General features: G+C 46.0%; 1 protein-coding gene across 4 annotated transcripts; it reads left to right on the forward strand.

Moving 5' to 3' along the window:
• The first annotated feature begins 28 nt into the window (after positions 1–28).
• LOC143844422 (BBSome complex assembly protein BBS10-like) lies at positions 29–26385 on the forward strand. 4 transcript variants are annotated; one of them, XM_077351519.1, is made up of 2 exons: positions 29–787; positions 24173–26385. In XM_077351519.1, the coding sequence occupies exons 1-2, from the start codon at positions 597–599 to the stop codon at positions 24207–24209; spliced, it is 228 nt and encodes a 75-aa protein (XP_077207634.1). In that variant the 5' UTR covers positions 29–596; the 3' UTR covers positions 24210–26385. The 4 variants fall into 4 exon arrangements, with proteins under 4 accessions (XP_077207634.1, XP_077207631.1, XP_077207633.1 ...); XM_077351516.1 differs by lacking the exon at positions 24173–26385 and adding an exon at positions 2168–7113 and having other exon boundaries at positions 47–787; XM_077351518.1 differs by lacking the exon at positions 24173–26385 and adding an exon at positions 2257–7113 and having other exon boundaries at positions 641–787.
• The last annotated feature ends 420 nt before the right edge of the window (positions 26386–26805 follow it).

Consider the following 26805-nt stretch of genomic DNA (forward strand, 5'->3'; position numbering starts at 1 on the left):
GACGTAAGCCACGAGAGGTTCGGTGACGGGCTGGTGCGTCCGGCGTTGCCATGGTGCCGCCGGCCGTTCGGTGGGCGGGAGAGGGAGGGCGCAAACTCGCCAGAGATTACGAGAGGTCTTTGAGGGTAAGGGAAGTGGAGAATGAGGAACATGAGGGAACGGGCTTCACGTCGCTCAGTGCGCAGGCGCCTCCAATGCCCATGCGCAGCGTGAGAAAACTGTCGCTGATGGCCTCGGTGGTAAGCAAGGAGGAAGCGCACAGGAAAAAGGCTGAAGAGGTACAGTTCTTTCGACAGCAGAGCCCCTGACCATGCGCAGAGTAATACAGGCAGCTAAGGAGGAAAAGTTTCCGGGACTGGCACGCCGACGCCACCCTTTAAAATTGACAACGAACGGAAGCGAGACGACGCTCTTGAGGGATATTAAACAACAGAGTGGAAAAAGAACTCGCGGGGGCGAATTCTGCTGCTCGACCAATGACCGCTCACACTGTTCCACCCGGCGCCAATCAGAGCCCGTGAGGAATAAGAGCCCGCCTCCTAGCGCGGAAGGGGGCGGGGAGCGGCGTGGCACCGCGGCTCGCGCCCGCAGTTTCCATGGCGACCGCGACGCGCGTGGACCTGCGGCGGTTGGCGCAAGAGGCCGCGACCCTGGCCGGCGTCGTCCGCGGCTCTCTGGGGCCCCGCGGCGGCCAAGTGCTGCTCACGCGGCCCACGGGGGAGGTCCTCCTGTCGCGGGACGGGCGGCGGGTGCTGGAGGCGCTGAACACGGACTCGCCCACGGCCAGGTAAGCCTCGACGACGCCAGGGGAGACCTGCAACCCGCCACAGGAGCGCGGCAGAACCTTCGCGAAACTTCTTAATGAGCTTCAGGTGGGCAGCCGGGTTGATGTGAAGGAGCACGGCAAAATTCACAACTGGGAACGTGTCTGCCATTAATCACTAGCCCTAACGGTTTTATTCCCCCATTGTTTTTTTGCGAATGACCGTTGAACCCAAAGGACTGATTTTAGTAATTTTACTTGCTTCTTATCTCTGTACTCTTATGATACCTTCAGGTGGGTAGCTGTGTTGGTCTGGAGTATCACAACAAAATTTGAGTCCAATGGCACCTTTAAGACGGCATGAACGTGCTGGAACAGGGATCATAAAAGTACAGGTATCAGGAGAAAGTAAATTAGTGGCAAATTAGTCAACAGCACCACAATATCCTAAATATCCAGTATGAGGATTTCATAATAGAAAAGTTAATCAGTCTCTTGGGCCCAATTCACAACTGGGAAAGTATCTGCCAATAATCACTAACCTTAACGGTTTTATTCCCCCAATGTTTTTATGAATCAGCGTTGAATTCAAACAACTGATTTTACTAATTCATTCGCTCCTTATATCTGTACTCTTATGATACCTTCAGTTCAACCCAGTTCAGTTCAACCCAAAGGACAGGTTTTACTTGCTCTTTATATCTGTAACGATCCTTTCAAGTGGGTAACCGTGTTGGTCTAAAGTATCACAACAACAAAAAGGTGTCCCTCCCTGCTGAGGTAGAGATTGGCAATACGGATTTGAGGTAGATTTTCAATGCATTTGTTGCCTTCACCACTAAGCTGTGACCCCGAAGAAAGCATGAAAGTACAGCTGGCTTACCGAATTTCCATTATCTGAAATTTCCAAAGACGGGAGAATAGTAGTCCAGTAATAAAAACTGAGCACCTAAGCATTTTTACCGAGCAGCCCAAAGCAGGTCTGACTTGCAATGCTAATTTATTCCGCTCAGTGGGGCCTGTTCCCAGGAAAGCACTGTTGCAGTGCAATGTTTTTCACTCGGTCTTAGGGTCACTTCATACAAATGGATCACAGAAGGCTGTAGAAAGCGTTCATGTGGAAAGCACTCTACAGAATGAGCTGCCACAACTTGTAGAATTTTGGCATCATGGTAAAGTCTGTACATTATCACAGAAATATAATAACTACGCCAGATGGGTATTCCAGCAACTTTAATGTAAGCGTTTTCTAGGCAACAGCCTGTGGTGTGCTAATGGGGCCTTCAGTTAAGGGGAAGCTTTCTGCTGAGCACTGACAACTAAATTATTTTCTATGACTTTTTGTTCTGGAAAAGTATATTTGAGTGAAATGGATATTTAAATGTATGTTCTTGTTTTGAACAGAATGATGATAGCATGTATTTCTACACACTGCAGTCTGATTGGAGATGGTGCTAAAACTTTCATCATCTTGCTCTCTGCTTTCCTGCAAGGACTTGAAAAAATTATTGAAAGAGACAGCGCTCCCTTTTGCAAGCGTGTTCAGGGAAGAGAGAAGCATAAGGAAAAACGTTACAGATTGAACCAAGTTTCCCAGTTTCTGATGATGTTCCATACGCACATTCTGGACCGCATATTGATACAGGACCTAGAAAAACATTTTCTGTCAGTCTTTTCCACTTATGATACAGACATAAATAGAAGCACAGTGGAGTTAGTATTGGAAGCATATTTTTGTGGGAAGGTAGTCAATGATAGGCAAAAGTTTCTTTCCCAGTTAAGCTGTGATTTCTTCTACAAAACCACTGCTGGTGAAAATGTAACTGAAGGACTACATTTGGTGGATGAATGTTTTGCCGAGTTGCATACAGCTGTAACGGGCCTTCCTGTTTCAAGTTCAAGGATCCTAGAAGGGCTCGTTCTTCAAAGAGATTTTGCTGTGCATTGTCCCTCAGAGGGTGAGAAAAGAGTTCTGGTCGTAACAGAACCTATCCACGCAGCTCTTTCTGACTTAGATACAGAAGTGGTCATAACGAGTGAATGTCAGTATCAAGCATCTGAACTTTGGCGTACAAAAAGAACAGAAGATATAGTAAGACACATGCAGCAAAATTGTATCAAGGTATTATTGTCCAGTGTAAAACAAGACGAAGTGGTTCATTACTGGGCAGAAAGCTGTGGTATATCCGTTGTAGAATGTCTCTCGCTGGAGGAAATCTCTCTTATTTGCAGGTTTATAAGAATATCACCATTTAGGCCTTCACGGGACAGTCTTCGCACTGTGCTCACCGAAGCTGGTGTTGTAAAATTTTGCCAGCCTCTGCAGCTTGGGACAAAGAGATACGTCCACATTGGCTTGACCGGGACTCATGCTTTTCAGCCTCACTACGTGGTTCTTTGTGGACCTGTCCATGGGGTTACTCAGCAGCACGCTTGCGCTTTTCATGGTGCATTAAAAATGCTACGGCAGATGTTTGCGGTAGTTAACCTAACTGAGTGCCATGAACCAAAATCTGAAAGTCAGAACCTTTTAAACCATCAGCAAGGCTTGGTGGAACAACAGCAATGTAAGGAGGAACCCAACGACTGTGATAATGTTCAAGCTCTTGACAATCAACTGATACCTTTTGGGGTTGAAACAGAAAAGCAAGTTTCTACTCCAGTAAGAGCCAACGAGCTGGCAGGCTTATGTACACATCTGTGTAAATCCTCGTGCATCACCACACCATGTACAGATTCAGGGCATAATACTGTGTGCTCAGTGCTGAATGAAAGCGGGAACAGTATTGTTGACTTAGAAAAGTTATCTCTGAAATATAAGCATCCAGACAAGATGGGAGACGCTGAGACTGTGCTGTCTGAAAGCATTCAGCATGTTCACCCTACAGTTCAGGAAAGCACCAGCTGCAGACATGCATTAGTACAGCTACAAGCCAATAAGGATGGCTACACCGATCCTGGTTATGGAACTTCAGTTAAATATGGGAGGAGTAATAAAAGCTGTGTCCAGGGTAATGCCAGCTCTTCTATAAAAGCAGGAGCAGTTGTGCCAGTTGGTGGAATCTTTGAGATCCTGTTGCATTACTATCTGTCTTCCTACGCAAAGCAATGCCAGTCAACCAGCACATCTGTCCTTTGCTTCCTCATTGCTGATGTCTTGCTAAGCATTCCCAAAACCCTATGCATGACACAGAAAACGAACAGTTTTGCTCGGCTTTATCTTGAAGTTACTGGTGCCCTCAGAAATGGGCAGCAGCCACTGCTGACCCATCACAAAAGCCTCGAATCAGTATCTTGCAAGTACCACTTGTTGGCTTCCGTTGTTCAGTGTGCCGCGAGGCTTCTGAATATTGACCTGATAGTTGGCATTAGAAAGGTGCCTCAGAAGGCTGTGAAAAGCGACTCAGAAGATGATCAGTGAAAGTCGGCTGCTAGGTGTCCTTGGTAGCAGCTGGAACCAGAAGTCGCTCCACAAGAGTTTTCTTGGTCCTGAAAGCAGCTCCTCCACTGTATTCCCAGGCAGCTTGGACCTGCCAGTGCAATCCTCTGCAGGCAGACAATACCAGTGGTGACTTGTGATGATCCTGCGAGGTTTTCAAGGCAAGAGACAAAACAGAAGTAGTTAGCGACTGCTGCCTCTGCGGAGCGAGCTTGGGCTTCTTTGGTAGTCTTCCATTCGAGTACTAACCAGAGCTGGCCAGGCTTAGCTTCTCTGATCTGATGAGCTCAAGCAAGCCTGGGCCAACTAGGTCAGGGCTGAGATGGGAGTTACCCTGCCTAGGATTGTACATGACCTAATACTAGAAGAACAGGCAAGTCAGCTGCAAATTGTCTTGAATCCTACACAGTATTTCTTGTAGACAGCTCGAGCAAACAGATGTAACTCGCATTTAGGAGGACTGTAGTCCTTGGCTTGGTTTGCTGTTAAATACGGTGCTAAGTAGTGCATTGGACTGCAAACCTCTCTGTGTTACTTGTGGAAGAAGCTCCATTGAACAAGGTCTCTACCTGTTGAAACTTCTGAAGGCTTCATATCAAGTGGCAGAGAAATCTGGGAGGAGAGAGATCTCTGGGGCAAAATAAAGGAGGGAAGCAGCTCAAGACTGGGCTCTTGCATCACTTTTAAGTTGCTTTAAAATGGCAATGACTTGTGGGCATCAGACCCACGGACAGTATCTCGTCTAGTTCAGCCACAAGGAGAACAAGAAAATGATAGCCAGGTGTTCTCTCTGTCACTTCCTTTACCAACTGGCCATCGGCAGAACTCTCATGGAGGGAGGTTGATCTTATATGGAAAGTGTAGCCAGGCTGTCATTTAGATTGCCACGGTTTCAGCCATTAGGGAATCCTAATATTCTATTGACTTTCCCACACATAGTACAGCATTGACAGAGTTTTATTTTCACCCTTTTGCATTAAAAAAATGTTTATCTGCCCCAGGCTCCTGGATTTTTGCATTAAGAACGTAAAGAGAGCCTTGCTGGATTAGACAGCAGTCCATCCAGTCCAACATTCTGTTTCACACAGTGGCCAACTAGTTCCTCCTGACAGCCAGCAACAGCGCTTAGAGGCCAAGTCCAAGTGAATGTAGTGGTTTCCATCACTATAACTAGTCACTAGAGCCTCTTGTGGCGCAGAGTGGTAAGGCAGCACATATGCAGTCTGAAACTCTGCCCATGAGGCTGGGAGTTCAATCCCAGCAGCTGGCTCAAGGTTGACTCAGCCTTCCATCCTTCCGAGGTTGGTAAAATGAGTACCCAGCTTGCTGGGGGGTAAACGGTAATGACTGGGGAAGGCACTGGCAAATCACCCCATATTGAGTTTGCCATGAAAACGCTAGAGGGCGTCACCCCAAGGGTCAGACATGACCTGGTGCTTGCACAGGGGATACCTTTACCTTTAACTAGTCACTGATAGACCTACAGGAAGAAACTTTTTAAAGTTGGCTGTTTCTATGTATCACAACATTCTTGGGCAGTGAATACAACAGTTTAATGACTCATGGTATAAAGAAATATTTCTCCTTCATATGTTAACAAAATGATATCTAGATTGTCACTCCTGTTCAAACAGCAAAATGATAACAGGTTGTGGTGAATTTCTTGTTTTTATGAAAGACTATCTAACCTAATAGAAGATGGGAAAAAATCTTTATGGAAATAATTGAATGAGCAATACTACATTTAAATATTTATACCCTGCTTTTGTTGGTGCAAACTTAAATGGACTTCGAGGAATGATAGAGGACAGGAGGCCTGGAGGATCATTGTCCATGGGTTGGACACGACTTCGCACCTAACAACAACAACAACAGCCCTGCTTTTCCCTCCACTGGTGGCCCAGGTCAGCTTTCAGTATTGTTCTACTCTTCTCCAGTTTATTCTCATAACAACAATCCTCTGAAGTAGACTAGGCCAAAATAACATAATTGCCCAAGGTCACCCAGCAAGCTCCCCTGGTAGATTTGAATCTGAATCTCTCAAATCTACTGATTGCCTCCCCACCACCACACGGTGCCATGTCGGCTGCAAAAGGCTGTCAGCCTATAAAGCGATTTAAGAAGTCGGACTTTTTTTTTTTGTGAACTAGAAACACCCCCCCCAAGAGAGTCTCTTCAAAACTTTTTAAAATGTTATTTGTTTTTAGGAAATGCATAGTAGTCAAAGGGCTGCTAGGTTTTTCTAAGATGCGTTGTGATAGCTCTTCAAGGACACCTTTATTCACAGTGATAAATCTATTGGAAAACAAACTACAGAAAGTGAGACGATAAAGATGTAATGTGAACACTTTCCAATTTGAGCCTTGAAAGTGCATTGCTGGACATCCGAGCAGGTTAAAGTAATCAAAATCCACAATCCAGCAGCCCAAAGCAGGGACAAGTAAACCTCATGTGTCCTGTTTGCATCAAGGTGAGAACAACTTCACTAATCTGGCTGGTGGATATTCTTTATGTCGTCAAGTCAACCTCTGTTTTATATTATCCAGAACTCTTCCCTGTTTCAATGATAAATGTGCTAATTTTTCAGTCATCCTTAAGGGTGCCCTCCAGTGTATGCATATTGAAATACAGCCAGCATCTGATGCATGTTCTTTTTAAATGTAAATGTTTGAAGGATGTGCAGCTACCTGTTATCTATTGAACCAACCTCCTGCACTCTCTGCATCATAGCGAAAGGACAGTTTTTTGTCTTCAAGTGAAGCAATAACCATCACTACAATGCATCAGTAAGGTAAAGGTATCCCCTGTGCAAGCACCGAGTCATGTCTGACCCTTGGGGTGACGCCCTCTAGCGTTTTCATGGCAGACTCAATATGGGGTGGTTTGCCAGTGCCTTCCCCAGTCGTTACCGTTTACCCCCCAGCAAGCTGGGTACTCATTTTACCGACCTCGGAAGGATGGAAGGCTGAGTCAACCTTGAGCTGGCTGCTGGGATTGAACTCCCAACCTCATGGGCAAAGCTTTCAGGCGGCTGCCTTATCACTCTGCGCCACAAGAGGCTCTATGCATCAGTAACTTTCCGTAAAATAACAAATAACTAAATGCAGGAGCAGTAGACTACAACAACAGACCAATAACAATTTTAAAAAGCCAAACAAATTTAAATAGAAATGCACTGAAAATTAGCCTAGGGATAAAAGTGGACTCTGCACAGGTAAAGTGACGGACAGATCAAGATTTCAAAAAGAGAACGTGGTAGCAATTTACTATTAAGCTCAATTACACTTTGTACTTTACGTATGTGGAGTTTTTAAGAAACTGGGGGCTTGGGAAACAGTTTTGCCCATTCCTGGCATCTGTGGACTTCCGGCAAGTCAGGTCAGGGGAAATGCAGCTGTGTACGTTACAGACTGTAACATGTCATCTCGCCCTCTGAGAAACGGGATGGGTGAGCCAACAAAGATGGAGACAAGCCAGCAGCGCTTGGAGCTCGGACCCAGGAAGCTGATCCAGCTTGAATTGAAGAGGCTTGCTTAGTAAACCACACATCCATTTGCATAATGGGGCTTGGTCCTAACAACTTGCTCCTACCATAATGCAAATGCATACAGTATGAGCTGCTTTGCATACTTTGCTGTAGATGGGTGTTGGCAGCTGCAGTCCCACCTAAGCCTTTCTCTGGTTTTTCTGTCATGTTTGTTAAGGTATAACCTTGTTTAATTTTAGGAATTTACAAATGAGGGACTGACAAGACCTTGGGGGGGGGATCTCATCTTGTCCAGTATTCCCCTGCCTCAATATTCCCTCTTTCCCTTCCTTGAAATCCCCGCCTTTATCCCGTTCTCTCAACAGCCACCAGTCAACCCTTTCCCTGGCAGCCTCTGCCAAGCAAGGAGCTGCTGAGAAGCTCCATGTCTTCATCCAGCCAGATTACGTGGTGGCTACTGCCAGCTGGCTTGGCCATTTTGACTTGAATTGGCCCCAAAGGGCTCTCTTTGTCTCCCCCTTCCTTGGCGGCAGTCTTGACCTGGATGGCCCAGCCTAGCCCCATCTCAAAGGCAAAGGGGTGGCAGGTTACAGTAGATGAGCAATAGGGTTGTGGTTGTGAGTGCCCTGCATAGTGCAGGGGGTTGGACTAGATAACCCATGGGGTCCCTTCCATCTCTATGATTCTATGACTTCATTTGTGGCCACCACTGGCCAGTCCAGGCTGAGTTGCACAGCAGAGTTGATATGAGTTGTGCCGTGGGCACTGCTGCTGCTGTCAGGTGGAACAAAGTAACGTGATGGCTGTTGCCTGCTGGACCAAGTTGTTCAGCAGCTGATGGAACAGGAAGCTACGACACCTGGGCCGGGCCAAGTCTTGTGGGTGATCATTGCAAAAGCAGAGTGCAAATGCAACAAAGGGTGGAGTGCTTTGCCTGAATCTGTTATGGATATTATTTTTTCTGATTACTCGAGCCGAAATTACACTCATGGCTTCCCTTGAAAACAGCAGCCTCACCGAAGTGTAGTACACTGTATCTGCTTTTATATATTTCTTCATCCCAGCTTCACATCTTTGGCTTACAGGAATGAGGAAACTCTCCATGGCATCACTTCATCAGCAGTATTGGACTGGTGCTGCATGGGTGTGGTGCTGGGAGTATGAGGCACACTGCTGCCATTTTCATGTTATGTCATGTTATCAAAAGCATTTTGCCTCCCAAAATATACAACCCTCGGGGATAGTATCAGACAGCACACCTGAGCGTCTATTGAGGCCATGTCCTAGCATGCTGACCTGAGAAGGTGGGTTGATCTTTCACTCCCCAGAAGTGCCTAGTGGCAACAGTGGAAGAAGAGTATAAGACTATCGCATTTTGCTACCATTTCAAAGCATCCTTCCCAATCAGTCTCGAGCCCATTGCTACATCACAGGTTGAGATGATTCCAGGGAATGGGGCAGTGGAGACTCATTAATGTTTTTCTTCTGGATCAACCACCATCATGCAGCAATAAGAAAATCACATTCTCCTTCCAGGAGAGCTGCAATGATAAGAAAGGGGGGTGCCTTTGGAAGGGGGGGTGTCTGTGATAGGTGGCCATACAGCCATAGATTCCAAGGGACTAGTGACTGTGATGTGCAGGGGAGCCAAAGGCTTCTAACAAAAAGTGCAGCCACCTCTGAAAAATAAGGTTTGCTCTTTTATCATTTAACTATGTCATTTATTGAAATCATTTTGTCATTCCCTGTGATGCTGGAATACATAGCAACAGCCCTCTAAATGCACTTCATGCAGCCTCTGATGAAGTGGGTTCTGAGCCCACAAAAGTTTACCAGATGTCCTCTTTTTAGAAGAAGTGTCCTCTTTTTCTTTTCTTTTTTTTTTTTTTTTGGCATGCATCTTATCTTGGGCTCTTTGTAAAAAAGAATCAAAATGTCCACTTTTGGGGTCGGAAGGTTAGGAATATTTTTAGTAGCGAGCTTAAATAAGCCCTGTCACAGTGATCACTTGTTTGAAGACGTCAGTCTGGAAATACGTCCTCTGTTTTGCGTTTCAAAATATAGTAACCCTGTATTAAATCTTTAAAGCGGCAAGATTTCCTTTTGGTTTTAGCTGGACTTTAAAAATGTGCACACCTGCCAGCAGAGGGCACTGCATACATGTCTTCCAACAATGTGCAAGGCCGGTTTGGTGCTCTTGAACCAGATGGAGATCTCTGTTCCAACAGCTGGAGTAACATGGGTGGGAGGGAATTCGGCGAAAGTGCTGGTGAATTTGTCTTAAATCATTGTTGAGGAAAACCGGAATTGCTTGATCTGGTGCAATTCACAAATTGGAGATTTCAATGCAAGCATTCTGACTGCTGTACAATCAGCGGTAGCTCTCTGATAACTGGTATATGTTCTGTGTAATAATACTTGGCATTTATATGATACATTTCACCTGGGATACATTCTCTCCACTTGTCAACAGCCCTGTCAGGGAAGCAAGGTTTATCCCTATAGGGTGGACGAAGAGGATTGAGGCAGAGAGCGAAAGCTGGATTGCACCAGAAAAAGACCTACTTTTGAATTTCTGCTTTGCCATGGCTCTGGAGGAAGTCAAGCTGAGCAGTCCCTGCTGCACTGCAAACCACACTCAGTCCAGAGGGGCCAACAACAGGCATTAGCTCACACCTGTTGCTTCCTGCCCCCAGCTGGAAGCAGTGCAGGATGAAGTGGTTTGCGAGCAGCTACGAAACGCCATGGCTGATGAAGTATATGGACCACGTGACCCATGCGGAGTTGCTGGGGCTTGAAAATAAAACAGGAGGGAGAAACTTGCATACACTACAGAAACTCCATGGAGGAAGGAGGGGATTCAAATTCAGTAGATTAGACTACTTTGCCTAGTATGACTTGGTATGCATTTTAGGGAGGTGCTGGGGCTCATCTGCTTGGCGCAAAGAAGGTACCAGGTTCAATCCCCAGCATCTCCAGTTAAAGGATCAGGTGATATGAAATGCCTCAGCCTGAGACCCAGGAAAGCTGCTGCCAGACTGAGCAGACAATACTGACTTTGATGGACCACGGGCATGGTTCAGTGTAAGGCAGTTCCATGTGTTCATAGCATGAACCAGGGAGGTTACTCAGTGGTAGAGCTTCTGCTTGGCATGCAGAAGGCTTCACTTTCAATCCCCAGCATCATCCCTTGAAATAATCAGGTAGTCTGTGATGCATCAGGCCTCCACCTGAAGCCTTGGAGAGCCACCACCTGTTTTGAGTAGGCGATAGTGACCTCAATGGACCAGTGGTTTCACTCAATATAAGGCAGATTCATATGCACTTATGTACAGGAATCTTCCTGGCTGATGCTGAGCTTAAGCCTCACTGTATGAGGGGAGCAGCAGGTGGTCATGTTGGGTGAGGGGGAATCCAAGCAGGACCGGGTCCTTTCCCAAAACATGAATTGAAATCCAGTGCATTTTGGAAGCATTTGAGCTTCACAGAACTCTTCCTCAGGCAGGATGTTAAACAAAGCACATCAGAGAAATTAAAGGGAGCCGAAGAAGATTAAAGGGTCTGTCAAAGCCCCGTCTGCCATTTGTTTACATCTTAAGATGGTGATTCATGAAAGTCCCCTGGAGACAAAGGCTCAATTGCTGTATGGCAGGTTTCAGATTACACAGAGCTATGCTGGGATAGACAGGCAGAGACAGCTCTCCCTTCGGACAGCGCAAAATCCTTGGCTTGGCTCCCTTGGTAAGCTTCTGATGGCAAAAGAGACAGGAATAGCATGCAAGGGAATCAGAGCTCAGCAGTGTACATGTGGTGGTGGAGGGGAAATCTCTATTTATGGGAATTCTCCGTGGAATCCAACTCAATTGTGGTCCAGATTAGAACCCACAGTTGACTTCTAAGGGAGAGAACAGGTCGTAAGACGCAGCCAGTTTCTTAACTGTGTGGTATTGTGGTTCGAGTAGCAGACTAGGGATGAAGATAGATTCTGATGGGTAACCTTGTTGGTCTGAAGCAGCAGAACAAAGTTTCGAGTCCAGCGGCATCTTTGGACCAAGAAAATTTCATTCTGTATTATACCTTCCTTGAATAAAATGTCATTGGTCTTAAAGATGCCGCTGCCCGCAAACTTTGTTCTGCCAAAGCTTGGGTGAGTCACGTCTCACTTGCCTCACATGCATGAGAAATGTAGGATGGGAGAATTGTGTATACAAGGGTAGTCAACCTGTGGTCCTCCAGATGTCCATGGACTACAATTCCCATGAGCCCCTGCCAGCAAATGCTGGCAGGGGCTCATGGAAATTGTAGTCCATGGACATCTGGAGGACCACAGGTTGACTACCCCTGGTGTATACTACCCCTAGTCCCTTGTAGGAAAGGAGAGAGAGCAAGAGTTGTGACGGGGGGGGGGGGGGATTTGCTTCTTAGGGACCTTGCAGGCAAACCAAAATACATGGATAATCTATGCACAGAGTAGAGAGCAGGCTCATATTTACTAGTCCCATTCATGCCCTCCAAGCATCAATAGGGTCTTCCGTGCAGAAGGACAGAATGGAGCCTGGAGACTGGGAGCGTTGCCAGCTGGCCTAGAGGAAAATGTCCTGTCCCTTTAACAGAGGCTTAATGTGTGGGAATGGATTTCTGAAGCTCTTCTTGGTGTGGAGATCAATAACATCACTTGGTAAAAGGCACCCACGAGGCCATCCTTAAAGACACAGGGCTATGACCTGGATGGCTCAGCCTAATCAGATCTGGGAAGCTATGCAGGGTTCACTCTGGTTAGTACTTGAATGGGAGACCTCCAAGAAAGCCCAGGGTTGCTATGCAGAAGGCGGCAATGGCAAAACCACCTCTGAATGTCTGTTGCCTTGAAAATCTGATGGGGTTGCCATAAGTTGGCTACAGCTTGATGGCAAAGCATGGGGGGAAAGGCTTTTTCTGCAGGTCAGTTGGCAAACCTGGAAGCAAGGCCAGCTGGCCTGGTCCAGCAGTTCCACAGGGCCTGTAAAACGGAGCTCTTCCACCAAGCCTTTGGTTGAGGCCAGCGCAGACATAAGCAAGCAACTATGGGCCTCCCCCTACATATACTCCTTTTCCTCACCATTACATCGGGAGCCGCCCTGATACGTAATGGGCTAATCCATGACTACGGCCAGTTTATTGATCGATTGTGTCTGTTTTACATTTTATGGTTATAAAACGTACCTGGGTTGTAATTAATTTATGCGGTTAGCCGCCTCAAGACACCAAGTAAGGTAAGGGATATAAATTAAATAATAATCGAATATTTGCTTCTCCACGTTGGCTGAGTCTTCAAAGCCCAAGGCCAAAGTGCGCTCGCTCACTCACTCTTCCACTCACTCTTCCACCCCCATTTATATTTGAGCCCACCCATTGCCGTAGCCAGTTACCCTGCCATTACAGCGATGGTTTGGCAAATGGGTGTTTGACTCCCAATGGGTAGCCGCATCCCTGGCCTGGCTGTAAGGAGAAGGCTTCAAATCAGGGCCTTAGTAACAAGAATCACTCAGGAGGGCAGGAGGAATAAAAATACTGACAGTGGCTGCGGTTTCTGCTCGGCTCTTATAAAACTTTAATTATGATTAATAAATAACCAGGCTTCTCAAGCAGAGAGGAGCCCCAACTCTGCCTCTGACCTTTGCACGAACTTCTTTTCAAGCTCTTATCACAGCACTCTCTAAAGGTGCAGTGTACCGCAGCGCGGCTGCTAAGGCATAGCAAAATGAGCTACATGGTGCAAGGATTTTGAAAACGTACGGAGGAATCCATGCAGATAATGCCGCTTTCGTGTGTGAAATGCTAACCGGAATGGAGGCTGGAATGCTAGGAGAACGGACGACACAATTTGACCAGAGCATTGGGAAAGTCGCTCGGGCCTACTTGGCTCTGGGTCGACACACTTCCATCGTAGTCCTCGTATCACAACCAGCTTCTGCCGAGAGGGATGAAATCAATCTTGCAGAAGAATTGCTCAGAGCTGTGAAGCCCAGGCAGTAGGTTTTATAGAGCCCGGAAGAGTGTTGTATGACCTGCATGAACCTGTTGCTGTTAAGAGACATCTTTGCTGGTCTGGCTGTTTTAGGGAGAAGCTGCGGTTCAGTGGGAGAGTGCCAGCCTGGCATTCAGAAGGTCCCAGGTTCGATCCTGGACAGCGCCAGTGAAAGGGTCTTGCATAACCAGTGCTTAGAAAGACACTTTATGGCCTTATGGTCACAATCAACTCATTGCAATCCAAGTTTTACGTCATGGAGATGAACAGAGGGGGTTAGTTATTGCCTCCCTCTGCAAAGTCTTCTTGGATGGTTTCCCGTCCCAGTACATGGCATGCTTAACTTGTGAACGCTGGGGATTCTTGCTAGGAAGCAAGTACTTGTCTTTAATGTGACTTACTTTGGAGTAAACGTACTTCTGAGTGAACAGGCCAAGACTCAAGCTGATCATATGCTTGCTGCATATTTTCCTTTTTTAAGGAAAAATGTACGTCCAAGTTCCTGTATTTTTAAACTAGCTTTCCTTTCTGAGATTCCCCTAAGATCCAGTGCCCCGTGGCTACAAAGAACAGAGAAATCTCCATGCTCTTTCTTCAGTACGTACTGCGCATACTTCAGAGATCTCTCTGAACTTCACTGCAATATGCTCCGAGCAAAACTTCAGAGGGGGAAAGAGCAAAGCAGAGCTGAAAGCTTCCCACGCATGCCCACAAAAGGCCAGGCTAACACTATGCAACCTACTTTGTGTTGGGAAACACTTTAAGATAGTACCAGCGCCAGGTCTCATGGCGAATTCTGTCACGGGCACAGGGATCCCAGAGGATCAGGGTCAGGCATATGTGCTCATTAAACTAGGCTCAGTTTAGCACAGTTAAGGGCCAGTTCAGGGCCAATTCTTCTTAGGAGCCGTAGGAAACAGGGATGGGAAATGTATCTCATGGTAGCTGTAGGAAACCAATGGGTGCATCAGCTTCAACCCATGGGCTTTGGCTTTTGGCATAGCACTGTACATTTAGCGCATACTTTGTGCCCACTGCAGAAAGCTCCAGGCTCAATCCCTGGGATCTCTGGTTAAAGAGTTTCGGGTAGGAGATGTTTGCAAAGACCTCTATCTCTGCCTTAAACCAAGGAAAATTGTTGCCAGCTAGAATATATTGAGCAGGAGGGACCAGTTTTGTGACGGTATTTATTTCAGTATTCCTTCCGTCCTTTTCTTCACAGTGGGAACCTGGAGCAGCTCTACAGTATCATTCTGTTCTCCATTTTATCCTCACAACAACCCTGTGCGGTAGGTTAGGCTGAGAGTGTACGGCTGGCCCAAGGCCCCTCAGTGAGCTTCGATGGCAGAATGGGGATTGGAACCTGGTTCTCCAAGATTCAAGTCCCACACCCTTATCGTAGTGCTATGCTGGCACTTGTGCACATTCATGTGGGAAGGGGGCATTTCAGTAGTTGAACCGAAGGTTCAAGGTCCTATACCAGCATCTCCCTTTACGTAATCTCATGGAGCTGAAGTTGGGATAGTTCCTTCTCTTCCTGAGACCCCAGGGAATCTCTGGCCAGTCAGAGTAACGTGTATTGAGTTAAATGGATCAGTGTTCTGACTAGCAAGGGGGGCCAAACTGTGGATCTCCAGATGTCAGTGGACTACAATTCCCATGAGCCTATGTCAGCATGGTGCTCTCATATGCTCTCTCTCTCTGTATGTGTGTGTGTATGACCGTGAAAGTTAGACGATGAAAAAAATCAGACAGGAGAATCGATTCATTTGAACTCTGGTTTTGGACAAAGCTTCTGCGGATTCCATGGACAGAAAGTGACAAACAAGGAATTACTACAGCGCTTAATGCCTGTATCACCAGTAGGCAAAAAATATGAAAACTCCAGCTTACTTACTTTGGCCATATACGAAACAATTCAGTGGGAAAGCAATTATGCTAGGATTGGTCAGTGGAAAAAGGGAACCAGGCCGACAAAGAGCACAATGGTTAGATACAATCAAAAGAAACGCCAGCCAGAACATTATACAACTAAAAGAAGTGATGCAAGATCAAAAATTGTGGCAACAGTTGAGCCATCGGATTGCCAAGAGTCGGAGTCAAATTAATGGCTACCATCATCACTTTTCTATTTGAACTGATGTGATGGAAAGTGCTATCAATCTGCAGCCAACTTATGGCAACCCTGTAGGCTGATCAAAGCAAGAGACAAACAGAGGTGTTTTGCCATTGGCTGCCTCTATATAGCAACCCCAGACTGATCAATGGTCTCCTACCCAAGTACTAAGTAGGGTTGGCCCTCCTTAGCTTTAGAGATCTGTCGAGATCAGGCTAACCTGGGCTTGAGTCGATAGACCAGGCACTAAGTAGTGCTTAGGGCAGAGGATACACCTGTTCAGCTTGTGTGGGCCAGGGATTTTCGTGCCCTTACCAGGTGCTCAAGCGGCTGTACACATAAGCCTTCCCACAACCTCTGCCATGTGCCAACATGCAAATGCCACCTGAATATTGAGCAAAACATTATGGCCATGCTGCTCGATGGCCTCACACTGTCACCATATTAGATGGAGCCTCACACGGTTTACGGCAGATTTTCAGAGCAGTAAACCTTTAATCTTTACCTTGGATCCTGTGCCTGCCTTGGGCATCTTCTTTTTCTTCTGATGTATTTATTCATAGAATCATAGAGTTGGAAGGGACCTCCCAACTGCCGTTTGCCTCCTCCAATCCCCCTGTCAATCCAATATCATCGGAGAATTAAGAGCTCTTTAAAAAATGTTCCTGTTGCTTTAAGTTTTTGCATTCACCTATCCAAGACTGGCGATAGTCTCATATTGATATACTCTTGGAACTTGTCAAAAACATTAAACATTTAAAACAACAAGGGAGAAATGGATCTTGTACACTGAAGAAGGGAGGAGGATAGCGGAATGTGCAGAGCCAGCAGAATGACTTTGAGTGGGTAGGGGAGTGACCTTTGAGGGCCACCAAAAGAGCATCTGAAGGAATTCGTATGGGTTTGTATTACCTTCATCTCGGAAGTGAAACAAGGGTAAAATCTACACAAAAGCACTCTCAGAAAACCCGAGGAAACACTGACCAGAAAGCTAAATGAGCGCTGAAGTGAGGAAAATCAATGCAGAACGACAAAGAAAACCCGATGGACATGCACAGTGAAAGCGAAGGAAGATACCTGTGCATAATAGGCCCTAATCTCCCAATCTGGAGCCAGAAGCCTTTCCTGCTGGAGTTTCTAGCATCCCACATGCCAAAAACTGCATTTCTTCATGTGCTTTGCTTGGCAGCGATGTCAGTGCCTGTGATGACAGGAAAAGGGAGCCTCCCGCCCTGCTGCAATTAGTCACAAGGGTTTCATAATACATCTTAATCCAGAAGGGAGGCTGGGCTCCATTAATCTGCCATGTCTTAATGTCTGAGCTTTGTATTTATCTTAATGCATTCTTTCAAATGTAAAACCAGTGAGGGGAAACGCCAATAATTGCTATCAGGTTTTGCATACCGTGGCTATAAAGTGACTTAGTGCTGCCTCCTAACATTTTCTACTATAGATAGATAGAGATAGAGATAGAGATAGAGATATATTTTAATCCCACCCTGAAGTAGGCTAGGCCAACAGGATGATTCAGAGCAAGGTTGCCCAGTGAACCTCATGGCTGACTACGGGTTCTAATCTAGGTGTTAGACTGAGTCACTGGAAATAATAATGCTAGGAAAAGTGGAAGGCAGCAGGAAAAGACAAAGAGCCAACATGTGATGGAGTGATTTAATATAGGAAGCCACGGCCTTTCGTTTGTAAGACCTGAAGAAGGCTGTGAACGATAGGACACTTTGGAGGACACTAATTCATAGGGTTACAATAAGTCCAAAGCCGTGTGAAAGGACCTCAGAGTTCACACACACACACACACACCTCTAGGATGAGCGTTTATTAGCACCCTGACTTCTCAGCAAAATTACATAGGATGGGGCATTTCCACAAACAGAAGGATTTCTATTAGAGTAGATTCAAATGGGTCGCCGTGTTGGTCTGAAGTAGCACAACAAAATCAGAGTCCAGTAGCACCTTGAAGACTAAGAAAGATTTATTCAAGGCGTGAGCTTTCAAGTGCAAGCACTCTTCTTAAGGCTAATGAACTAGTGTCATTCTTACATCTCCTTTTCCACTGAAACCGAAGTGCCCCTGAAATGCTGCTCCTGGAGGACAGGGAACACCCCTCCCCTCCGAAACTGCATGTAGAATGCAATTTGGACTGAAGCGAGAGGAGCAAAGCAATGAAGTCGTGCCCCTCCCCTGCTGATGGAAATCCTCCTGCCAGCGGATCCAGGCCACTGTCCTGCTCCAGACAATTCCAAGCAGTGCTGTTCTGCTGGCATTTCAAGGCTCCTGAGCCAGGATTCCAGAGCAGAGATTGCCCAGTATCTCTTCACAGCTGGGAGTTTTGCACACCAATCTGCCACTCCTCCCCTTCGAATCCCAAACTTTTGACTTTGGCCTGTACCGTGATCACTGTCACCATCCTGAACTTTCTCGAACAATGTCCTTTGCAGTTAAAGCTGCAAGACTACAGGCAAACACATTGTGACATCGCTGGCTCTTGCACACAGGGCCTTACAAAACCCAAGTGATGAAGTGGGAGCAGCATGTAAGAGGATCCAGGGAATCAGAAGCAGGTTGCCCCAGTGGATATGTGCGGCCCTAGCAAATCCATTCGCAACCGTGACGGGAAATGTAGGCCGGCAAAAGGAGACCATCTCAAGCCTGCACGAGAACGCAAGAGCCCTCGTATTCCGTCAAACCAGCGGCCCATCTAATGAACCATTCCGCTTCCCAGTTCGTCAGGTCTTCCAGGGCAGTTCAAAAGCAGGTCAACAAACCAGCTTACGTCCTAATTGGCAGGATCCTTTTTTTTTTCCTTTAGAAAAGCCATTTGCGCTAGCGAGCCTCACAATAGCCCATGGCGACGAATCCCGTAGTTTGACGGCGCTTTGCGCGAAAACAAAAATCTCTTCCGGTCTATTTCGTGCACACGTTGACTGGCGGCAAAACATTAAAATAACATGATACTAATTGATTCATGGGGCCGATTAATGAGCCACAACTCTGCCACCTGAGCGGGGAGCATAATACCCCCTGCCGGCATGGAACAGCATTGAACTTGTATTCCGGATGCACGGTCTTGTCAGCCTAGTTTCCACTGCAAATTGGTCAAGCATTAATCCATCAATCCAATTGGGATTCTCAGTTTCTGTTACTACTTCTCAGCAGTAGCCGAGCATTTCAACAGTGTAACTTTCCTTTATCTCTAAGAACAAGAGAATGGCCTTATTGGGTCAGGCTGCGGTGCAGCTCAATCAGCGTTTCCCAGCCCATGGATCAGGACCCCAAAGTGGGCCGTGAAGCATCAGAAAGTGGGTCATAGAGCTGTTCTCTCTAATGGCCACCTCTACCCTTTCCTTGGCTCTCTTTTGTACTTTGGAAAGCAAGACCTGACGCTGGAATCTGTAGCTTCTGTGTCATGCATCAGTTGGTATTTTGCCTTCATTGCATATACTTGTTGACCAAGTAAAATGTGTACTGGTGGTTACTAGATTAAGTTTCTTAGGGTGGACGAGAGGGAGTAATTGAAAAGATCGAGGTGATCACAGGCTGGAATGTAACCTCAATACATGAAAAATCAGTTCTTGCTTAAACCCAGAATTGAACTTTGTTGGTCTTGGAGATACCACTGAAGTCAAACTCAGTTCTCACATCTGTTTGTTAATACCTGTATTTGTATGCCAGTTTGCTGCTTTAATCCAATTTCAGCTATCATCCAGTTTCTTATGCATTTTGACTCTAACAAGCCCTTCCCAGCAACTATGTCCTCACCACCACCTGTATGCAGATGTCTTGTTTCACTGTATCTGAAGAAGTCTGCGTTTTCACTGCAAGATGTGCATGGGCGGCGGGAGGGTGCTGCTAGCTCACCTTCTGAAGCTGACAAAATGCATCATTGCTTGCACCTAGTCAAGCAATAAAGCAGGGCCTCTGAGAACACCCAGGCTGTGAACTAGCTTTTCCAGAGGGAACGTGACCCCATCAAGGGGTGACATGGCCATTGTCCAAGTCTTAAGGCCAACGACAACCGCCAGCACTTCAGTCTTACCTGGGTTCAACTTCTGTTTACCGGCCTTCATCTATCCCCAGTGGAATGCTGACACCACATGACACCGAACTGACCTTTGCGCAAGTACAGAAAACCTGAACCTTCTTTTGATAACACAAATTTAAATGCTCAGATTTCCCTCCCCGCCCTTCTTCCTGTCTGAGATAAATGGATCAGATTGACAAGTCAATCCAGAATTCCATTCGTAACGTTTGGTTCATAACGTTTGAAAATTTCCTCTAGACTTCTTTCCCCAAGAAGCAGGTCCATCATATATGCCAAAATGGGAGAAAAGTTGGTTTCCTAGCATTTCAGTTTGTTAAAAAGAAGACACTTTACCAAAAAGTGTACGCAAATTGGACAGTGATGGCACTGCTTGATTGAAGCCAGTTGTGAAGCTCTTGTACATTCCACAGTTGTGTACTAAGAATCAGACTGTGGGCACTGGCAAACCGCCATGTATTGAGTCTGCCATGAAAACGCTAGAGGGCGTCACCCCAAGGGTCAGACATGCCCCGATGCTTGCACAGGGGATACCTTTACCTTTTTACCTTTTATTTATAAGCTGTATGTCCCTTTGGGCTCTGAACTGGCTAGCCTGAGGTTATATCTCAAAAAGTTAAACAAAGTCATCACTGGTTAGTACTCCTGAGTCTTTCTTCTGAACCCTTTGGGGTCTCCATAACTTGGCTGTGACTTGATAGCACTTTCCACCATGTAAGAACCTTCTACCTGAGTTCACCTGTGGAGATCACCTTTGGCACATCTCCTCTCTTACCTTCTCAAATATAACATTGCCACAGGTTCCATCCAGGACTTTGTCTGTGGTGGCCCACACATCTTCATTGAGCCACTTGAGTTTTGCTCTGGATTGCTAAGTCTTTTCCCATCAGCTACCAATTTTAAGTGTTTTTTAGGTAGCTTTGCTACTTGTTCTTCCGATTTCTGCACTGACGTCACTTTCAGTTTTTATTTAATCTCTGTCACTGCGGAATTCTGTCGGCATATGGCTGCCTTTGAGGCTGACAACTATATCTTGTCGTATGTTTTAATCCTTTTTAGCCTATTTTTTGTGGGGGAAAAAGATGTCATGAGCTGTCAAGTATGGCTAGAAGCACAGGATACAAAATACATAAGTAAATAAATGAACACATACATTAACCAGCGGATGAGCGATGTGCCATTCGTGTATCAGATCAAGGCGGAAATGAGGAGGGAGGCAGCCGGAGACAGAGAGCTCACGGGGAAGTTTGTGCTTACGTGATAATGCGCTCTTTGTTGACCCAGTTCTCAATTCTGGGGGAAAGAATCTTACATAAGCAGCCAGCGGAGCGAAAGGGGCGATTGGCTCCAGTCTATTAAAGCGCATCCCATTCAAACAACATGTCCCTTGGGTCAGGATTTAATTGCTTTCTGAAAAACCGCTATGTTATATGGAATTGCCCCGTGGGCCATTCCAAGCATATCATTCTTCAGAGGGAAAATAGGAAGACCGGCTGCATGTTTTGAAATACTCCTGGAGAGCAGGAGGGCCGGAGGGAGAACAGGGTTACCGTGCACCTAATTAATTCTGCCTTTTGATTGCCAGTCCAAACAACACAATTTTACATCTCCTTTGGATAGCGTACAAGCTCTGGCTTTGATGGGTTTCTAATGGGAAGTGGCTCAATAATTATGGGGTAGCTACGGCAGTGGGAACCCTCCTTTGAACGCCATAGCTATTATTACCTGGTGCATGGAAGATCTAAAGAATAAACTCAGATCCAACAAAGATGTGATCCAACAGCAGATCTGGGTAGCCCTGTTGATAAGTTACAGTAAACATATGCAGGGAACCCTTGATTTGTCTTTATACATGCACTAAGTAATCCTCAAGTTACGCTCAACCTGTGATGTAAACCCCACACTTATTCACGTACCAGGCCCTGATTTAATCTGCAAAGTGAACATGCAGTTCTTTCTTACAAAGGGATGTATACGTATATATGAAGGGCATCCATGTGGTCACTGTACCATGTAAACATGGCCTCGTATTTAAGAATCATAGAATTGGAAGGGTCCATGTGAGTCATCTAGTCCAATCCTTGCTCAATGCAGAATTAACCTGAAGCATCCCTGACCAGTGTTCGTCCGACTGCTGCTTGGAGACTGCAATGAGGGGGAGCTCTCTCCCACCCTTGGCAGCCGATTCTACTTCTGAACTACTCTGACTGTAAAAAAAAAAAAAAATCCCCCAATAGGTAGCTTTTCCATTTATAATTTTGACCCATTATTACAAGTCCTATCTTCTGTTAACAGCCCTGTCTTTCAAATACTTCTTAGAGCAATCATGTCTCCCCTCAACTTCCTCTTCTGTAGACTGAACATTCCCAGGTCCCTCAGCCTTTCAGCATAGGTCTCCAGACATCCTAATTGCTCTCTTCTGCACTCACTCTGTTCTGTCCACATCCTTTATGAAGTGAGGCCTCCAGAACCATACACTGTGTTCTGGGTGTGGCCTGACCAACGCAGATGACGTTCTCTGGGGCCTTTTGGGCCCAAGTTATAAAAGAACATGAATCACAGCATTCCCTGTAAAGCAGGGGACCAGGACTGGTCCGTAGATCAGTCGGTACCGGGCCACGACTCCTCCTCGTCCTCCTCCCCGGCTGCTGCCTCGGAGGCTGCCCTGCCACTGGCTCACCTTTGGTGATCTCCAGTGGCCGCCAAGCATTGACCGGTTACCAGGATAAAAAGGTTGGGGACCACTGCTGTAAAGTATCTAATATCCATCTTTCTATATATACACACCCATTGATTTACCGTTAAGGGCTCCCTGCATTTCTTTTCTTCAAGCTCTACATTGGTCTACAAGATGGTTCCATTACAGCTGTCCAGGCGGGAGGGGGGGGGAGAGGTCTGCACATCACAGAAGCCGCGCCAAAGCCATTGCTCTTTAATACCGTACGGCTGTTGATGCAGAAGAATACAACCTCGCATTGTGCTCCAGGGTTTCCACAGGCTTCGTCCCTGTCCCACTTCTCTTTGTGGGATCGCAGCAGTTATGTCAATTCTCATCTTACATTTGTAGAGGAATCCTTCATCCTGGATGAACAGAGAATGCCTTGAAGACTGACATAAAAGAGAAATGACCTCAGCCGCTACTAAAATAGAATGAGGAGGGCTGGGATCTGCGAAAGCGTTCCATGGCAGTAAATCAACAGCTCGTGCTTCTGTTCCTTTTAATAAGCATGAGAAACTGGATTGACATTCAGATTTGTAAAAGATAATTTCCAAAACGGGGGCAGTAGTAAGCATCTCCCAACATCACAGCCAGGAAAACGTGTGACTGAGGAAGCCAAGTGCATGCCGATAGGGTAAACATTGTGCTGGGTGTTTGGTAGGTTGGTCCCAGGGCTGCGGTCTGCAGACCCTGGTTGTGGGGCAGCTGCTGGGGCCTAGGGGTTCTGATGGGAAAAGTTCCAGGAAACCAAAGTCTTTGGGTTCCAGGAAGGGGGGAGTATGGTTGCAAAGCTGGAACGTAATTGATAGAAGGGCACCACCAGGAGCGAAGCCTGCAGCTTAATTGGACTCTACACGGGACACCTCACCCTGCCTGGACATGGAAAGGGTTGTCAGATGGATAGCTCTTTCTCGGTTCTGTGGGTGGTGGTGCATGGCTGTTCTTCGTTGGTTGAGCGATTCGTCTGGTTAATTCCCATAACGAATGAGACTCTGGCATGCTAACTAGTTATGCGACCCCCAAGCGGTAGGTGTCCAATTTCTTTTTTTTTTTTAAATAATTTTATTGTTTATTATTATATAAAGCATTTACAGAGAAATTGTGAAGAAAAAGCGACCAGTTGATATGGTTTGCCATCTCTTTTAACATAGATATTTAGTTCCCATCACATATTATTCCTAATCTAGACGTTTTTACCATTTTTCTTAGCCAAGTGATTGTTAATACATATAAGAGTATGATCTGTTATAAGAATACATTCTGTTATTATCTTAAATGATATTAGGTCAGTCTCTTTCATAAATTGGCCCTGACCCAAGAATTACTACTGCCGTCTTGTTAATGCCTATGAAATATGGTTTGTCATCCTCTTTTAGCATACATATTGATATACATATTCAATTCCCATCGCATATTAATCCTGATCTAGGAGTTATTACCATCTTTCTTAACAAAGTAGTTGTTGATACATAGGAGGGTATAATCTATTATAAGGATATATTCTATTATTGTCTTAGATGATATAAAGTCAGTTCCCTTCATATATTGGACCTGTCTTAAAAGTTACTGCTGCTATTTTTCCCACAGGAAGCCAGGAGAATACTCCAGGTGTCCAATTTCTTAAAGAGAGAAATGGTGCTCAGCCATCCGAGATTGAGGTGTATCGTGGCCAGCTGAGAACAGAGTCCCCCTTGGAAGGCCAGGTCTACTGCAGCTAGGGAAACACCAACTTCTGCAGAGATCCTCAACCATATTCTGCCAGGGAAGGGCTTGCAGGTGTTGTGCAGTGGTGGCACTGGAGGCCAATAGTGGTGGCAGACCTGTTACAGCAGGGTTTTTTTTTGCCCAGTCACAGAATTCTGATATTGAGTGCAGAAAATAAATCTCCCAAGAAGTATATTGCACAAAAGATAAACTTACACGTATTCAAAGAGATCCAGGTCATATTCATGTTGCAGTCAAAGGAATAGAAAGAATACTTTCCTTGTCACAGACAGCCAGCTTGTCTGGCATCGTGTATGAGAACATTGTCTCTACAGGAGAGACCTGCAGAGACATGTGTCTCAATGGAAGGCCATGTGAAGAGGGTGAGAAAGACAAAGGAGGGGTTAGAGGGCAGCTCCCAGTCAAGGAGATAACATCCATATACACTCAGGTCCATTCTGCACAGCGTTAATGTTGCTGAAATCTTACCATTGTGTAACGCTATTTTTTTAACATTACGCACAATGTTGTACACAATCTGCAAGACTCCCACAAAAATTCGCTTCATTGTAGCTCTCTTCGGGGAATCCGCAAAAGTGGATTCCCCCTAAAAAAAACTGCAAGACCCTTGAGAACAACCTGAAACACATCCAAAAAGGACATGTGCATTCCCAATATAGCAGTAGCAAGAATGTCCCTCCCTAACCTCTCGCACCCGAGCTTCCGGCGTTGCGATCGCAATTTCCCCCCCCCCCTTAAACTGGTAAAAGCAACGAATAAGCAATGCTTCTTCGGCTGAAATCTCTCCACAAGCAATTGTCTGTAAAGTTTCCGAGCACAATACAGCCCCCTGTTCAACACTGCCCGTAATTTCAGCCAGGAATAAATAATATTTATTCGACACTGCCCGTAATTTCAGCCAGAAATAATAAGTTTCTTGATTGTCTTTCTTATACATCGAGTGAACAAATATCCATTGCTACAGGTGTTTTCGTGTTTTTAAAAAACAGTTTTGAAAGGGAAGCACGAACACAACAGTTCATTGGCTGCTCTGTTTGATTGACAGCCAGGGGCAGGAGGAAGCGTGGAAAAATATTGCCTCCTTTGTTGAGATTCCGGCAAGACCGGAAACTTGCGCATTACCAAAACAGCGCTAGTGGGAGAGCCTTTTTTCCAAGAAAAATGGCTGTGTGCATTACCGAGACCTGCTGCTATTGATTGCAGCGCTTTTTGATAGTGCTCAGGTTTAGCTATATTGGCGATTGTGCGGAATGGCCCTCAGAGTGATGTAGTGCCCCCCAATGTCCAGGCATGCTCACTTCAACCCCAGCACCATTGGAGAAATGACATACAGGCAGTGGGAAGGGAGGACACAGAGTCAGGCGGGGATGTAGGTGGGCTGGAAGTAAGGCAGGAGTGGGGGGAAGAGCAGAAAGGAGCCCCCAGAGCACTCTGCTGCCCCCCTAAAGAAAAACACATTTGGATTTTGCTCTAGTTTTCCTTCTCCCTGCATTGTTTGTCCATGGGCCCCAGTGATCTTTGTACTTGGGTTTCTGGAACAGCAGCAATCCATTCTGGAAATTCAGGGAGTTTTGTAGAACAAAATACAAGGCCCTGGGTTGCAGGACGTTTTGGAGATCATTAATTCATAGGATCACCTTAAGTCAGTTGTAGCTTGACAGCTCTTTACACACACAATTCATAAGGTCACCGTAAGCCTTAACATATGCAGAATAGTGTGGAAGTGTTTTAATGGGGTTTTAATGAGGCTTTTAAAACAGACTGTTGTAACCCGCCATGAGCCAGTTATGAGAGTGGCGGGCAATAAGTCAAAATAATAAATAAAATAGAAAAATTAATTAATAATAAGTTTCTTGATCGTCCATTTTGATTGTTCAGAGTCTAATGACACAGGAGGAGAGGCACGAAAGGGTTCCTTGTCAGTGAAGAAGAAGAAGAAGAAGAAGAAGAAGAAGAAGTAGTAGTAGTAGTAGTAGTAGTAGTAGTAGTAGTAGTAGTTTTGGTTCTTATACGCAGCTTTTCTCTACCCAAAGGAGGCTAAAAGCGACTTACAGTCGCCTTCCCTTTCCTCTCCCCACAACAGACACCCTGTGAGGGAGGGGAGCCTGAGAGACCCCTGATATTCCTGCTCAGTCAGAATGCCTTTATCAGTGCTGTGGCGAGCCTAAGGTCACCCAGCTGGCTGCATGTCGGGGAGCGTGGAATCAAACCCGGCATGCCAGATTAGAAGTTGATGCTCCTAATCACTACACCAAACTGGGGAGAATCCGCAGGCCCAAAACCCCTCTGACACTGTTAGAAAGGAAGCAATCTACCCAACTGCCATGAACTGGTCAAGCAACCAACCAACAATTCATTGGAAAATCAGCCGCTTGTTTGCCATGGAATGCGAGCCATTTTTTATCCAGCTGTGCCCCCCCATATGAAAGGTGGGCATATCATGGGGGGGGATTTAATTCTTTCACTTGGCCGTTTCCCCATTTAGGTATACCCCC

The sequence above is a fragment of the Paroedura picta genome, chromosome 9 (assembly GCF_049243985.1).
Source record: "Paroedura picta isolate Pp20150507F chromosome 9, Ppicta_v3.0, whole genome shotgun sequence".
Taxonomy (NCBI): domain Eukaryota; kingdom Metazoa; phylum Chordata; class Lepidosauria; order Squamata; family Gekkonidae; genus Paroedura; species Paroedura picta.